This window comes from Cydia splendana, chromosome 21 (assembly GCF_910591565.1).
Source record: "Cydia splendana chromosome 21, ilCydSple1.2, whole genome shotgun sequence".
Taxonomy (NCBI): Eukaryota; Metazoa; Arthropoda; class Insecta; order Lepidoptera; family Tortricidae; genus Cydia; species Cydia splendana.
Window position 1 is genome coordinate 7,234,118 of NC_085980.1, and position 17,816 is coordinate 7,251,933.

Consider the following 17,816-nt stretch of genomic DNA (forward strand, 5'->3'; position numbering starts at 1 on the left):
ATTTACATATTAAGGAAACATAATAAAAAAAAATGTTACATGCAAACATTTATTTAGCAATAATATTTAGACACCTTTTCTTAAATACTAAAATAGTTTTCATTGCCTATGCAATTATATTAAAACTATACTAACATACAGTCAGTAACTAACACAGATAAAATAAATTCAGAATCTTCACAATACTGTTTTCAGTCCTTTAGATGTAGAATCTTATTAATAAGAGCACACATACTGCCTTTTTCTTTTTCTCTGCGACTTAGAACCATCTACAGCAATAAACCTAACCACATCATCTACAACAACTTTCTGAACGCAACATTTATCAGTCAGATCATTCTCAGGCTCCAAGTCTATACTCATATTTGTGTCACTTTGGGAATCTGATTTGACTCTGCTTCTGAAAGATTGGGACGGACCTGGAATGCTAACACTAGAGAGCATATTAAGCGGAGCTTTTGTTGTATCAGTCTTCTGTTTATTTTCAGGCATTGTCAGCTTCCCTATTCGCTCCGGCCCCTCGTTTGACAGTAGCATTGAATACAGAAACAGTGAATTAAACCTCTCCATTAAGAGAAACAATTGCTCTTTGAAAATTGGATTTTTTCTCATCAATAGCTTCAGATTGATATTCGCATCAGGTTTTGATGTGTTTTCTTTGGTCTTGGTGTTGATATAAGCCATGAGTTTTCTGCATCCTGTTATTGTTGCATAGTGTGGAGGAAGCACATATGTCACGCTGCCTAAAGAGTTATTTCCCCATATGTCTGGTGCATTAGGAAACATAATAGCTCTAGTTGTTTGTTGTTTTCTCGAGTAACTCTTTACTTGAAATAGATTTATGTCCTGCTGCGAATTTAGCAAGCCTGGATACTTTTCAGCATATGAGCTTTTTTTGAAAAGGTCCTGCTTCAACTTTGCTCTCAAGAAAACAATCATTTTTTGCAGATTTGACACATTCAGATTATGTGCTGATACTACAGCATTAGAATCTAGAACAAATATTTCATCTTCATCATAGATTTCATGTATTTTTTTTTCCTCCTCTTGTTTGACATGTTCAGTTAAAAGATTAGCTATGATGGCATCTTCTATAATTTCAAGTGGTGATTCCCTTGTGATCCTTTTGCTCTTTCTATTATCGATTTCTGTTTCTATTCTCTTCTTTAGGACTTCAGTGGCTTTGTTTAGGTTGTCAGTGGCGAGTCCATGGCCAAGGCGCCGTGCACCTCTTCTTGGTGCGTTTTCAAGTGACAAGTTTGGATGTCTTTTCATCCATTTTAATAAGGTAATATATCTAGCTCTTAAATGCACTCGGGTTTTATCAGGGAAGTGCTTGGTAACACTGGAGTAGTTGGTCAGACATTCCTCGTTGGCCATCAGTTGAAGCAGCTGCCGATCTTCTTGAACTGTCCAGACAGCAGAGATCCTCTTCTTAGCTAACACTTGGTATCGCACACGGATCTGAGTGGCTGAACGGCCTGGTAGATACTCTGATATTTTCTTGAAGTTTGGTCCAAACTTGTCCAAACATGTCAATATAACAGCATCTTCTTCTGGCAGGAACCTGCCTTTCCGCTTCTCTACAAGCCTGAAATACTTGTTATAAATTTGTATCTTAGTCCTGTTCTCCATAGATGAAGCTACTTTGCCCCAGGGTATGTAATCTTCTTCTTTATAATATTCGATCAATCGCTGAAGAAACTGTTCCTCTTCCTTAGTCCATTTTTTACCGCTGGATGTATTGCTCATGTTAGTTCTGTAGTAAACAAAGACTTGGTAGGCTGTTCTGCCGGTGTTCAGTTCTTTAGCGATGGTAGCCCAGTCTTGAAAGTTATACTTGGTTATTATATCTTGAAAGCGGGCATGTTCTTCTAGTTTCCAAGGTTCTTTATTGATGGTAGGATGCAAAAATTCTTTCCATAGTATTCTGTACTCTGCAGCGCTGTGTCTTTTATTTAATTTATTTGCAACTATTTCCCAGTCATACTCCTGGTCTATCGGCAATGCTAATTCTTTTAAAGTCTTTTTACCTAAAGCACTTATCTCTTTGTTTATAGCGTCTACTTGTCTTTCTAATTTTCTTGACCATTTCTCTTTGTTCTCGCGTTTCAGCTGTGCAATCTTTGAATTCAACTCTTTCTTTTTAATATCAATTGACATTACAAGAAGAAGTTTATTCAAACTGACTTTGTCTTTTGCAGTCCAGCCAGGGAGTGAAGTGATCTCAGAGAAGTCATACATGTTGCTTTTTTTCATAATTATAGTATCTTCATTATCGGGAGCTGGAAAATTTGATTTGTCCTTAAAATATGGCTTACCACAGTTTATATAGCGGAACGTTTCTTGCCGATCTTTCTCTGTAGGGACTGCTAGCTTGTGTAGATCATTTAGGCCCTGTCTGCACTCATGTAAGCGGCCAACGAGCACTGATTCCAGTCTTCGTAGTTTCTCGTCTAGAAGCTTGTTAAGGGCTAAAGCAGAGTCGATTCTTGCATGTTCCTGTGCCGCGGTGTTAGTAGAAGTGCTGAGAATGGACCGAGAGTGTAGTGAGCTTACGCTGCCGCTTAACGAGCCTAGGAGGATAGAAGGCTCGTCGTCTTGTGCTAGAGCGGCATTTAGCTGCGCTATATCGTTTAGCTGCTGTTCTTCATCACTATCCACATCCGTAGTCAGCATTTTAACGAATGGCACTGTTTGCCTTTTATAATACAAATAAGTATAGCTTTAAATCATTGAAAGTTTGCCAATACTCCGAAAAATAAAACACAAATTAATTAGCTTATCGCATCGAATGTCATGTTCAAACCTGTCAAAATCAAAGTACGTTCAAATTTATAATTGTAAACGGAACGAAATTGAGTGTTATTTTCTCAAATTACTATTTAGCAACCTAGACTACGACTAATTACAGTAAAAATCTGTTCTATAGCGAATATGTGTAATTTTATTCGATTTTTTTAGTTTGTAAAGTAGGTGTAATAGTATAAAAATGGCAATATTGCAGTATCCCTCAATACAATCGCTGTGTGTTTCTGAACGTACGCTTACTAACTGTCATCCAAGTTATTCAAGCTTTTGTTAAAAACGCTTAATATCTAGGTATGATGATTGTCATTTCCGACAGCACCATATTGAATATCAAACATACCTGAAGTGGTGATTTGAATCATATTTGAATGCTCGGGATCAGAATCTATTCTTTGATTTAACTTAATTCTCCTAAAGATTCCCATGTCGTTGAACCTTAAGAAACAATGTCCGAACCAGGTATCATAAAAAAACTTAGTGAGGATGTGGTGAACCGAATTGCAGCCGGAGAGATCGTTCAAAGGCCGGCAAACGCTTTGAAGGAACTTATTGAAAATAGGTAAAATTAACAAATACTTGCTTCTATCATTTTGAACCGTCTCACACACTAACACACCCTTTCTAATTACAGTTTGGATGCCAAATCGACCAATATAATTATTACTGTAAAAGCTGGCGGCTTAAAATACTTGCAGGTAATGCTCATATTAATTTCTAATTAGGTAGTTTTATATTTAAACCAAGGATTTGCTAGATCTATAGAATACATCATCCAATTACCATGACGCCCACTATGTGCCTGCTTATCATAAAAAATTCTAACCCTATATTCTTACAGGTGCTTGTTGAAAACTCCATTCCATACTACATTCTACATTTTTTTTATTTTATTTAAAGATTCAAATATATTCATTTTTTTATTAGATCCAAGACAATGGCACTGGAATTCGAAGCGACAACTTAGACATTGTCTGTGAGCGCTTCACCACCTCAAAGCTGAGCCAGTATGAGGATCTACAGGAGATCAACACTTACGGCTTCCGGGGAGAGGCTCTGGCGAGCATCAGCCATATTGCCCATCTGACTATACTCACCAAGACTGCCGCTTCTAAATGTGCTTACAAGTAAGTTACTTAACATGACAAAATAGGACCTTTGGTGGCAGAGGCGTATTTACAAATTTGGCGCCCCGGGCCATTTTGATTTGCCGCCCCCCATCATCAGTGACGATAAAGTATTTTATTTAAGAAAAAAAAAACCTGCAACAAGTACCTTTGGGGTGTGAAATAAAAAAAAACTAAACATTTACCATATACTCACATAGGCATTTACATTGTTTTCCTATGTACGAATTGATTGACAAAATCATCAATGACGCTGTCGTAATTTAAAACGTTTTTGTCAGCTCAGCTTCTATATTAAGAAGAGCTAAGCTATTCAGGCGCTCTTCACTGATAGTGGAACATAGATAATTTTTTATTCTTTTGAGTGCAGAAAGGTGACGTCACTAATGTCACTATTCTAGATACAGATTTATATGGGCCGTTTTTGTCACTCAATGACAATGCGACCTCGTTATATTTGCCTGATCTGATCGGCGACCGGTGGGTACTGGTACTGCTGGGTTTTGGTCATTGAGAATCAAGGTGAGGCATTGGCAGTCAGGCTGGATATAGCTAAGGAGTTTGGTCGGGTCTGGCATCGAGTCTGCTTGAGGGACTATGTTATACAAATGGATCGCTAGCTTTTTTTCCGGTAGACGCACATGAGCCGTATAGTAGACGGAAGCTGCTCCGATAGTGTGGACATTACCGCTGTCGTTGCACTAGGTTCTGTGCTGTCATTGCTGCATATCAATGATAATCATTGCTATGCAGACGACAGTAGTAGGGATGCGTACCTATTACACAGGCCGTACCATTATCCCTCACTCTGTGGTGCTGGAAAGTCATGAAAAGTATTGTATTTGTATCTGATATCGAGAGCACTCTATCTGTACTGAGTTTCGGCACAAGACACAAGAACCGCCCAATGTAGTCAGATGGGTCACTAATAATGTAGGTACGTAAGTGAAAACGCGAGCGTAGCGAGCGCGAAACTTTTTCGAGAAAATAGTAGGTAAATTTTTAGGGTTCCGTACTTCAAAAGGAAAAAAACGGAACCCATATAGGATCACTTTGTTGTCCGTCCGGCCGTCTGTCTGTCTCAATATAAAGGGTCTTGACATGACAGAGGGCGGCAAAATCGGCAAATAATGCTTGTTATTTAAATTTTTTGTAATAGGGGAGCGCCAAAATTCTGGTCGACCCTATCTGAACAGCAAATAAAATATTTTTAGGGTTCCGTAACTCAAAAGAAAAAAACGGAACCCTTATAGGATCACTCGTGCGTCTGTCTGTCCGTCCGTCTGTCCGTCTGTCACAGCCTATTTGCTCAAAAACTACTGGACCAATGAAGTTGAAATTTGGTACACATATGAAAGTCTGTGACCCAAAGACGGACATGTAATAAAAACAAATGAATTTTAAGCATAGGGGGCACTTTTAGGGGGAATATGAGAAAATTAAAAAACAAAGTTTTGCAAACCAAATCGTGTTACATATTAAATGAAAGGGCTTATTTCGAGGATCTCAAATATATTTTTTCTATAATTTTATATGAAATAGTTTAGAAATTATTCAAGAAAATAGGCAAAAAATGACCATTCCCCCCCCCCTTAACTCCGATACTACTGGGTCTAAAATTTTGAAAAAAATACACATAATAGTTCTTCACCTCTAGATGACAGGAAAACCTATTAGAAGTCTACAGTCAAGCGTGAGTCGGACTTAAGAAAAAAAACGCGGTTGGGCTGTTTTAGGGACACAGCCGTAATGGTTTACGTGAAACGTGGTGTGGACAGCTTTTGCGAAGGCCGAAGGCCGAGCTACGCGTAGGGCCGAAGGCCCGAAGCGTCCCTCAGAGACTTTTTGAAACGTACGGCCGAAGGCCGAGTTACGGGAAGTTAGTGCTCAAACACAGAAAAATTATAGTACAAGTGTTTGAATGCGAAGGTCGAAGGCCCTGAAGGCCCGGAGCCTCTGACATGTGCATGCTTCCTGCAAAGGAGATCGTCGATTTTGTTCTATCTTTTGCTAAGCGATTGGGCCCGATACCTATAGATTACTGCAAAAACGTATAAGAAGTCTGCAATTGAGCGTGAGCCGGACTTAGAATAAGAATTGCGGATAAGCTCTATCAGGGCCACAACCGCAATTGTTTACGTGAAATGTGGTGTGGACAGCTAGTGCGAAGGTCGAAGGCTAAGCTCTGCGTTGGGCCGAAAGCCTGGAGCATCCGAGAGAGGTGCGCCTCCACGTAAGGTCGAAGGATTAGCTGTAGTGTAGGAAGTTAGTGCTCAAACAGAACAAATAATAATAACAAATAATTGGTGTAAGTACGAGTAGCTAAATGAGAAGGCTGTAGTGCCGTATATGAGAGGGTCTACCGCGAACACCGAAGTTCGCAAATTGCGGACATTTCTCTTTTACTCCAATGAAAACGTAATTAGAGTGACAGAGAGAAATGCCAGCAATTTGCGAACTTCGATTTTCGTGGTTATAGCCCTGTTATCTTGAAATAACAGAGATACGCCTAACCAGCTTAACACAATACTTGAACAAAATTTAATGCGTAACTATCCTTTGATAGATCAGTTAAAAAACACGGAAAAGCCGGGGCGTGCCCCAAGCCAGCCGTATGTGGAACAATTGAATGAACAGTTAAATGTACTTAAGAACTTCGCGTTGCTCGCTCGTTCGAAAATGTGTGCAGTACGGAACCCTTGGGACGCGAGTTCGACTCGCACTTGACCGGTTTTTTTGACCCAAATTTGCCGCCCCCTAAAATCTGCCGCCCTATGCTTCAGCCTACTCAGCCTAGTGGTAAATCCGGCACTGCGACGTACTAATAAAATCAAAATCAAAAATCAAAATCAAAATATACTTTATTCATGTAGGCCTAGCAACAAGCTCTTATGAATCGTAATTAATCTTAATCTAATAATTATCAGAGCAATTTATTGATGTTAATATTATTCCATAATAAAATTGGATTATTATACATATCAAATTTAACACTAAGAATTTCACAAAAGGATCGTCAAACATTAAAAAGATTGTATAAAAAAATACTAGTCTAGAATTTCTAGAATAAAATCTAAATGTCAAAAAAAAAGCATAAGTAACAAAAGAAGTAGATAGTATTACATCGGAATATCCATTTCCTCATCAATAATCAAATATACCTAATAAATAAATAATCATTTCGCATAACAATTAATCCCACGTTGTAATATCATTCATGTAGTCTTGTGTGGTATAATAAGCTTTAGAAATAAGTTTACGCTTTACATAATTCTTAAATTTATGAATAGATAATTCAGTAATATGGTTTGGAAGTTTATTATAAAATCTTACACAATTACCCATGAATGATTTTTTAATTTTATGGAGCCGAGTGAAGGGCACTGCGAGCTTATGTTTATTTCTAGTATTAATATTATGAATTTCACAATTTTTCCTAAAATTTACAATATTTTTATGTACATACAGAATATTCTCATAAATGTATTGACAGTGCACTGTCATTATGTCAATTTCCTTAAATTTATCTCTAAGTGAGTCACTATGGTTTATTTTGTATATTGCTCGAATAGCCCTCTTCTGCAGAACAAAAATGGTATTTATCTCTGAAGCACCGCCCCACAGTAAAATACCATATGCCATAATGCTATGGAAGTAACTAAAATATACTAATCGAGCTGTTTTCACATCAGTTAACTGACGGATTTTGCTCACTGCAAAAGCTGCAGAGCTCAGTCTATTCGAAAGAGTAGCAATATGGGGACCCCACTGGAGTTTAGAATCTAAAGTTATACCAAGAAAAACTGTACTATCAACTAATTCCAATTCCTCATCCTTCACAATGACACTTGTTTGCACATGCCTTACGTTACTACTAGTGACAAACTTAATACATTTAGTCTTTTTCTCATTTAACAATAAATTATTAACATTGAACCAATTTACTACTTTTGAAATGGCATTGTTTACATCATTGTAAGCTTGTCTGCAAACAATACTATATCATGGTGGGTCTTAACAAGGAATGGCAAGTCATTTATGTAGATAAGGAACAGGAAAGGCCCCAATATTGACCCCTGTGGTACACCCATAGAGACCAATGACCCAGGTGATCGCTGTCCATTCACATCGACCCTTTGTATTCTACCATTTAAGTAGGACTTAAGTAAGTAAATTCAGTGCCGATCCTCTAACTCCGTAATAATGAAGTTTCCTGATTAATGTTTCATGACAAACACAGTCGAAGGCCTTAGATAAATCACAGAAGACACCTAAAGCATCTCGTGACTCCTCCCAGGCATCGAAAATATGCTTAATTAGCTCAACACCAGCATCGGTTGTTGAGCGACCCCGTGTAAAACCAAACTGCTTATTATGCATCAAATTATTAACGTTAAAATGTCGTACTAATTGAGAAAGAACTAATTTTTCAAAAATCTTGCTAAATGTTGGTAGCACAGATATCGGTCTAAAGTTAGTGGGGTCAGAGCTGCTACCAGACTTCTTGAACGAAAATGTTGCTTAATTTAGGTACTTGTTGTTGGTTGTACAAACCCCACCAATTGCTTAAAATATCTACTATTTTAAGCAATTGGTGGGGTTTGAAGCGTTCGTTTGTTTATTAATTTAAATGTCAATTAAAATATAATAAAAAATATAGCTAAGTTTGATTATAAAAGGCGCCCAGAAAAAATCGCCTGGCCTGCCACCCCGCCTGCCTTGGCCCTAGGGTAAATACGCCCCTGCTTGGTGGTCTAGCATGAGTTGCGTTCTCGCAATTAAGCGAGTCCATACTTGAAGTCGAATGTATAGAGATGTGTGGAGTCACATGCGGGAACACAGTGTAAGAAGATTCATTCTAAAATAATGTATGCCTTGTATTGTCCTGAGTGCAAAGTTAAAAGAATTGATTAGGTAAATAGCCACCTTATTATTTTATTAGGACAATAATATTCTGGAAATTCATCTAGCATTTCAACATTCTTGATCAAATGTAGACTCAGCATCAGTACCATTTTTCAGTTAAAAGTTAATTTTTTTTTCTTTTATATAAGGTGTATTCAGGTAATTTTGGACATCTGGTAATCCAGAAAATCTTTTCAAAATCACTAATTTTCCATTGTAATAAGAGTCCCTATTCGGAAACATCCACCACTTATTTTTGTGTTTTTGCTTTCGGAATTACCTGAATACACCATAACACTATTTGCTGTTAAAGATATTAATGAAAAACTGTGAAAATGATATTATACTTACACCCCTCACTGTCAAAATGGTATTTCCAGGGCATCATATGAAGACGGCAAGGTAAAAGGCCCGATAAAGGCCTGTGCTGGTAACAATGGCACCCAAATCACGGTTGAAGACCTATTCTACAACGTCATAGCCCGCAAGAGAGCCCTACGGAGCCCCACAGAAGAATACACACACATAATGGATGTGGTTGGTGGTTATGCGGTGCATAATAGCCATGTCGGGTTTACGCTAAAGAAGTTTGGAGAGAAGACCGATTTGAAGACCCCTGTCAATTCTTCTGTTATAGAAAATGTTAGGATTGTAAGTATTATTGTTTAACACATGAGTCTAGTATATCCTCCTAAAGCCCAAGGTCCTACCTAAAGTACTTATTCAGTTCGATGAAATTTAAATCATATTCAATTGGAACAGAGTCACATTTGTTTTGTTTCATTCAATTTTCAAACATAACCAAAATCAACTCTATTCTCTGCACTAAAGGTTCAGATTTCAGTGGCAAATTCGGAATTTTTCATTTGTATGGCTGGGCCTCCTGAAGCTATAACTGGATCAGGCATGAGGGGTGGGGGGAAATGACCGAACGGGATAGTCTTATGAATCTTTTAATCCTTGTCAGTCTCACATTTTTTTATTCCCCACCGTAAATTTAGTATGGATTATAAATAAATAATAAATAAATATTATAGGACAATTTTTACACAGATCTATCTAGTCCCACAGTAAGCTCAATAAGGCTTGTGTTATGGGTACTAGACGACGATATATATAATATACACATATATATAAATACTTATATACATAGAAAACATCCATAACTCGGGAACAAATATTTGTGATGAACACACAAATAAATGCCATTACCAGGATTCGAACCCGGGACCTCCTGCTTCGTAGGCAGGGCACTACGGACTAGGCTAGGAGGCCGTTAAAATTAGATTATGGTGGGCAACAAATAAATTTGACCAATCATAGTGTCGCATTACGTATGTTTTGTCCCTCACGGACGCACGTGTATAGCACATCTATAGGATCCTACCATCTATGGTTTATCATCATGTGGATCATACAGTCAAACATCTTAATTTCAGTACCATTTTGTACCTAGTCACAGTGATAATCAATATGAATGTCGCTAGAGACCTCATACTGTTGTCACTGTGACAAGGTATGAAATGGTACTGATATTAAATTCCTTGACCTTACGTTTATTTGAATTAATTGCTAGATAAAAAAAGATAAAGATAAAAAATAGTTTATTCAAGTAGGCATATTGCAATGCGCTTATGAACGTCATATAAAGCTATACCGGCTCCAACCCTACACCTCTGCCTCGAGAAGATTTAAATCCCCCCTCAATTGGAGGAGGGTATCCCAATATGGGACCTGCAACAAACTCGGCGAGACACATCTTTTCAAAACATTATTACATCTTATAATTAACATGCATTACGAGTAAATAAGAAAAATACACTACCACTGCTACTAGTATTACACTGCTGGACGGAAGTCGGGGCCAAGGGCGCCCTGTACGCTCTTGGCAGCGTCCGTCACAAATGATCGAGCGGTCGGGTGAGCTGGAGCGAGGCCAGAGAGGTCGCGAACTTGTGAAGGCCCTTTGCACCACTGGGGTGCCATAGGATAACAACAACAACAGTATTACATGGTTATCAGATTGATGCAGATTCGCACGCCGCTCCAGTGTGTGAGCGAGACAGCACTATACATGTATGTATGTAGCAATGTCCCGCTCGCACGTTGGAGCGTCCAGTTACGGTCGCCTTTACCTGTCTTTCGGAATATTGTACCGCTTCTTGCTAGTGTCAAAGGAATTTGAACGTCTTGTTCAATACTTACATTTTATATTTAAATGGCAGCGACAATTGTTGCGTACAGTCACCGGCGCGGGGCGGTCATATAACGTTATGTACATCGTACGACCCTTCCTCCAAACAAGTTTCTATGCAGGGGGGTCAGTTATCTCTGCAGCTACATGAACAACCCATTAATGATTCTTATTACAAAGGAATAAAGTTCATTTTTAACTGAACTTTCTCCATTTTACAGATCCACGGTAACTCAATAGCCAGAGAGCTAATGGAGCTAGAAATAAAAGATGAAACGCTAAAGCTGTCCATACACGGATATATTACGAACGTGAACTATTCTCATAAGAAAGGAGTCATGCTGCTGTTTATCAACCATCGATTAGTTGACTCGCAATGTAAGTTACAATAGTGCATAATTATTTTCCATCGTATTTTCACGGAAACGTACGAACGGGTCTTGCTATTTCGGTCAGTCTCGGTACAAAAAGTACTGCGGTTGACTGAAGTAGCATGACAAATACGAACGTTTCCGAGAAAAAACGATAGAAAACAATTAAGCAATGGGTATATCAGTAGTAGGTCTTGCAGATAAATTAGTTAATGTCTGTATGTTAACGTAATTAACGTAACGTTACCCTTTTTTGCAAATAAATTATTGTTTGCTTGTATGATATGATTGATTTTTCCTGAATAACGTCCGTTTCAACTGGCAGATTGTTAACTACATTAACAAGAAATTTATAATTTTTATACCTTAAATTAAATAAACTGGCTATAAATCACATAAGGTGCAGGGGGACAATTTCGACTGCGGGGTAATTTTAACTAATCGAAATATCTTCCATGTTTTACATTATTAACTAGAGTGCCATATACCTACATATATCCAGATAGCGAAAAAGATGAGTTTTGTGTGACTCTAGTTAATGTAAAACATGGAAGATATTTCGATTAGTTGAAGGTAGCCCGCAGTAATAATAATTTAATAACGAAAATGCATTTGTAATATGATATAACGGCAACAAACATCCGAATAAAAAATATTTCGTTCAAATATAAACTTCATGCATGAGGCTAATCATCCCGCAGTCGAATTTTTTTTAACTCATTTAAGAATGAAAATCCTAAGCGAAAATACTAGGCTTCTCTTAAAAAGATAATAATTACATACATGCCTTTATATGTATAGGTAAATTAATTATGTCTATTCTTTTAGCTATCCGCAAAGCTGTTGATTCCGTGTACTCAACGTATTTGCCAAAGAACTCTCATGCTTTCGTGTACCTCAGTATAGAATTAGGTAAGTACAATTACTTGCTAATAGCTAATACTAAGTTAAGAATCCCATCTTATGCAGTGGCGGATTTGCCCTAAGGCCCAGTAGGCCCGGGCCTAGAGCGGCAAGATATTAGGGACGGCAGCAAGGCGGCAGTTTATAGACGGGTGCTGAGAAAGGGGCGGCTAGTAGTTACTACGGGGCCTGGGGCCTAAGGCGGCCAACACTGCAAATCCGCCACTGATTTTATGTACAGTCAACAACAGAGCTATGAATACAGGCAAAGTGCCAAAAATATGTATACACGACCTTAATGTACAGGCAATAAAGCTATACATATTTTTGACACTTTGCCTGTATTTATAGCTCTGTTGTTGACTACGAAGGTCTCTGTTTCAACTCGGTCAAAAATATTGAGTATATCTGTCCATCTGTTATTCTCTACATGTCGCGTTTCTCAACCGATTTTTGTGAAATGTAATAAGTAGGTTCGCTAATTATGGATTTTTTTGTCAAACAAGTTTTTGGATTTTTTTTTTCGAAATGGCGGAACCACAGGCGTTCGTTAGGTCCGTCTTTACAATCAGGGCACACGGGGCCCGTGCCCAGCGCTCCCATCCTCAGGGGGCCCCGAAGGACAGACAGTGACAGTATATTTGATTACCCATAATAAATAGAAGATCATAGCAGAAAAATGTTAGTTTCATTCGCTTTCTTTATCTTCCAAAAGGGCCCCGGCATAGTTTAAGACGGCACTGGGTCTACACATGTCTACAGCTCACAGAACCACTAGTAACTATTTAAACAAATTAATGTTCTACCGTAAAGTATATTTCAGATCCCAAGAATGTTGACGTAAATGTGCACCCTACGAAGCATGAGGTACAGTTCCTGTACGAAGAACAAATCATAGAAAAGTTAAAGGCGTGTGTTGAAAGTAAACTACTTAGCTGTAACTCTACGCGGGTCTTATATACGCAGGTACGTGTAATAATGAACTTTAAGGTGTTATAATAAGATCTAAAATCGAAGAATTTTGACTTTGACAAGGTAAGTTTTTATTTCTATGTTTCGGCTCGCGTTTGCTCCGAGTAGTTGTTGAGACAGACTAGAGAGTGTATGTACTGTATGTGTCGTGTTAGGGTCGTGCGTGTCCAATGTGTTTTTTGTCTCACATTTTGCTTCATGAGAGAGTGAGACGCAATGACATTGGACCAAGATATTGGACAGATGAAATACCAACCTTAGGGAAGGACAATATCAGAATATGTTGCATGGCCTTCTGTTGCAAAACATCGGTTTTGTTAAATAGTGAGGAATCTTAACAGAGTGACTACAATTATTGTATGCCTACAGGCTCGCCTACCTGGAGCTACGATGGTAGAAGAAATGGTGAAGAAAACAACGGATGCGGCCAAAGTTAACCCCAACAACATGGTCCGAGTGACCTCCGATGTTCAGAAGATCGACAAATTCTTCAGAACCAAGCCTGTTGAAACAGACGCAAATAATTTCGAAAACACTGAAAATACGAGGGAAATGCCTGTCAAAGAAAGTGTAAAAACAACAGAGTATAATGACAATGACAAAATGGTAGTAGATGAAGTCATAGAAAATTCACTTATAGAAGAACCAGTGGTAATAAATAAAATGCCAGAAAAGTGGAAAAATCATTCCGCTTTAGACCAAGGCAATACAAGCTACATAGATCCTAAGGAATCATTCAAAACTAGAACGTTTAAGTATGAACGGACTGAAACTAAGTTGACCAGTGTGAAGCAGTTAAGGATGGATGTAGAAAAACAGTGTAACTCGAATCTAAGGGAGATATTGGCTAATTTGATATTTATTGGGTGTATAGATTTGCATAAGTCGCTTATACAGCATTCGACGAAGCTGTATTTGTGTGACACGACTCGGTTGACGTAAGTAAAATCTGAAAGATGTTAATCATATTTTCAGACTAAAATGCTTACGAAGGCGTGAAATACTTTTTAAGTTGGGTACAGTCAGCAGCAGAAGCTGCTAAGCGGGGAGGTGTTCAAAATTACCTTGACACGCTCTTATTCTCTTAACAATAAAGTCGCGTCAAGATGATTTTGAACACCTGGCCCGCTAAGCAACTTCTGCTGCTGACTGTACGTAGCTCAGTTGTTAGTGGTTAAGTTAGTGTCCCAGAGATGATTCAAAAGGCCGTCGGTTTTCCATAGTAAGTTGGCCCTTAAACCAATTTGATTCGGGTTTTTTTGTGAGTACCTCTTATGGTGAAGGATATTTTTGCTGAGTATCAACATCCTACTAGTGACAGTTTTTGACTTATGACTTTTTTTTTTCTTTGTTTATCGGGATTCGGGATGTATTCAAGCGATTTGCTTAATTTTTCTAAATAGTGTTCTTTACTTAGGTATGCATCTATACTCAAAAAACGAATACCAGTTATCATATAAAAAAAAAAGAAAAAAAAAGTTTAAAAAAATAAAACATTTTTTTATGTCGTGGTGAAGTAGTGACACCTCTAATTTTTTTTTCTAGTTGTAGGCCAGACATTGGCGTACTACTTGCCTAAATATCAAAATTTTCCAAACGGTACTTCCTGTCAAAAATTAGCAATGTGTGTGGCACTATTTAAAAAAATTAAGCAAATCGCTTGAATACATCCCGATAAACAATACATTAGCGTATTGTCAAAGTAAATTTTGTAGTCACGGTAAATTTACTGCTATCTTTCGACACAGGATTAAAACTTTTAGAACGCCATTTGACTTTGATCCTTATTCTTTCACTGATGTGTTAAAATTGTTAAATATCAAACGAGTATAGGCCAAAGGTATGGCGCCATCTATTAGAACATATTTTTTTCTTGAATTTAGGAGGCACGTTTTTTTTTGCCTTTATTTATCTTGAATTAAGAGTTATTAAAGTATATGTAGTGATGCGTATTTCTCGTTTTCCAGTGAAGAATTATTCTACGAAACGATGCTATACGACTTCCAGAACTTCGGTCTGATAAAGCTATCGAACCCACTGCCTTTGGAAGAGCTGTTCGTCCTCGGTCTATCGTCTCAAGAGTCAGAATGGGACCCTGAACTAGGTAACGTTAGTATTCCACCTGTCCAAATTCTTGGTCCAACGAGCATTGCGTCTCACTCTCTCACTAAGCAAAATGTGAGACGCAAATACACATTGGGCAATAAAATTGGACAGTTGGAATACCACCCTAAGTAATAAGGAGGAGTAATCGAACACAAGCAACCGTTTTAACAACTTATTTCCTATAGTATAAGGGTGGTATTCCATCTGTCCAATATCATTGCGTCTCACTCTCTCATTAAGCAAAATGTGAGACAAAATACATATTGGACAGGTGGAATACCACCCTAAGGTCTACTAAAGACCAATTACTCTCCCCTGAACAAAATATTTTTAAACTCCGTATAAAAGATCGTTGCATGCAATATACTCGCATAATAGATTACCTAAAAACCAACCCTAACCGTATATTAATAAGGTTAATATTTAAATGTTTGCAGGCGATATGAGAGAGATGGCGCAACAAATGTGTCAGCTTCTTACGAGCAAGCGAACCATGCTTCTAGAATACTTCTCGCTAGAGCTAAGCAGCGATGGGCAACTGTTGGCGCTGCCCCTGTTGTTGGGTGAGTTACTTAGGGCGGTATTTGTCCAATGTGTATTGCGTCTCACATTTTGCTTGTTGAGAGAGTGAGACGCAATGACATTGGACAAAGAAATTGGACACGGGGAATACCACCCTTATGTCGCACTTTATGTTCCACCGCTGTTAGATTTGTAGAACGTACGTTTAAACATAGACCTTAAGCTCCTAGTAATAAGACAAACATTTCCAGACAACCACACCCCATTCATGGGCGCATTACCAACCTACCTCGTCCGCCTCGTCACCGAAGTCAACTGGGACTCTGAGAAGGAGTGTTTCGACACCTTCAGCCGCCAAACCGCCATTTTCTACTGCCAACCCAACCCAGATACCACCACAGAGTCCGTAAAGTCAGAGCATTGGAAGCAGGAGCATGTTATATTCCCAGCCATAAGAAGGAATTTCTTACCGCCTACGAGTTTTGTGAGCAATGGAGCGATATTACAGATTGCTAATCTGCCAGATTTGTATAAGGTGTTTGAGAGATGTTAATATAGTCTAACCCAGATACCAACACAGAGTCTGTAAAGTTAAAGCATTGGAAGCAGGAACATGTTATATTCCCAGCTATAAGGAGGAATTTCTTACCGCCTACGAGTTTTGTGAGCAATGGAGCGATATTACAGATTGCTAATCTGCCAGATTTGTATAAGGTGTTTGAGAGATGTTAATATAGTCTAACCCAGATACCAACACAGAGTCTGTAAAGTTAAAGCATTGGAAGCAGGAACATGTTATATTCCCAGCTATAGGGAGGAATTTCTTACCGCCTACGAGTTTTGTGAGCAATGGAGCGATATTACAGATTGCTAATCTGCCAGATTTGTATAAGGTGTTTGAGAGATATAGCCAACTCCTGATACCACAACAGAGTCCGTAAAGTCAGAGCATTGGAAGCAGGAACATGTTATATTCCCAGCTATAAGGTGGAACTTTTTACCGCCTACGAGTTTTGTGAGCAATGGAGCGATACTGCAGATTGCTAATCTGCCAGATTTGTATAAGGTGTTTGAAAGATGTTCATGTTTAATGAATTGTAGTTATGTTGTTCGATTTGTAGTTTTATTTACTAGTAAAATACCTACATAATCTGAAACATACCATCATTTGTTACATTTTTAACGACAGAACAGCGAAAACTAAGTAAAAGTTTTGCAAAATTAGGAGTTAATTACTAAACCAAAGACAAGAATTAAAAAGACATAGGTTAAAATAGGCAAAACAACAGATAAGGTAAAAACGATTTTATTAAAAAAAGGCGGGCTTATTCTATGTTGCTCTTTCAATCCAAAAGGGTTGTATAACACATCAGTCGTTTACTTCTTACAAAGAGCAATACCGCAGATATCACAATCAAGCAGATACACGTATAAAATAAACTATATCGGTTTTTATGACGAGTGTTTCAAGATTCTTGATTTTGACGATGCGTAAATGCATGTCTCATTTTGACGAAACCTAAGGTGGGTGAGCTCTCTGGAAAATGACGAAGCCTGCGCTGTTTTGTTTATAAAATATTGTCTGGCCAAATCCTATCTCACTTTGTATGTAATGCGGCCAATTCCGTTTTCAAGCAATAAGTACACAATTGATAATTTCATCGACAAAGCAGCGATTGCTTTTAGTTTCATCAATAAAAACCAGATTTTTTTCCTACGGTTGAAAATAGAAGAAATATATGTACGCTCGGGTACGGAAATGGCCGCATTGACTTGATCTGCCTATATATTGAGTCGTTCTTAGAGAACATGTACCACATTGCCGATTGTCAATAACTACAGCATGGTTTACTATAGTCTATCCAATAAACCCACAAGCGCCGCAAGCATCTACCACAGGTGGCCAAT

At 38.2% G+C, this 17,816-nt stretch overlaps 2 protein-coding genes across 2 annotated transcripts; one reads left to right on the plus strand and one right to left on the minus strand.

Moving 5' to 3' along the window:
* Positions 1-33: 33 nt before the first annotated feature.
* LOC134801292 (uncharacterized) lies at positions 34-2,745 on the minus strand. The gene has a single exon (XM_063773831.1). It carries the CDS (start codon positions 2,677-2,679, stop codon positions 217-219), a length of 2,463 nt encoding a protein of 820 aa, XP_063629901.1. The 5' UTR covers positions 2,680-2,745; the 3' UTR covers positions 34-216.
* A 448-nt stretch (positions 2,746-3,193) lies between these two features.
* Positions 3,194-17,022, plus strand: LOC134801294 (DNA mismatch repair protein Mlh1). Its single transcript, XM_063773833.1, has 11 exons — positions 3,194-3,370; positions 3,443-3,506; positions 3,736-3,935; positions 9,221-9,491; positions 11,256-11,412; positions 12,234-12,317; positions 13,132-13,274; positions 13,650-14,218; positions 15,248-15,384; positions 15,824-15,949; positions 16,160-17,022. The coding sequence occupies exons 1-11, from the start codon at positions 3,258-3,260 to the stop codon at positions 16,459-16,461; spliced, it is 2,166 nt and encodes a 721-aa protein (XP_063629903.1). The 5' UTR covers positions 3,194-3,257; the 3' UTR covers positions 16,462-17,022.
* Positions 17,023-17,816: the final 794 nt, after the last annotated feature.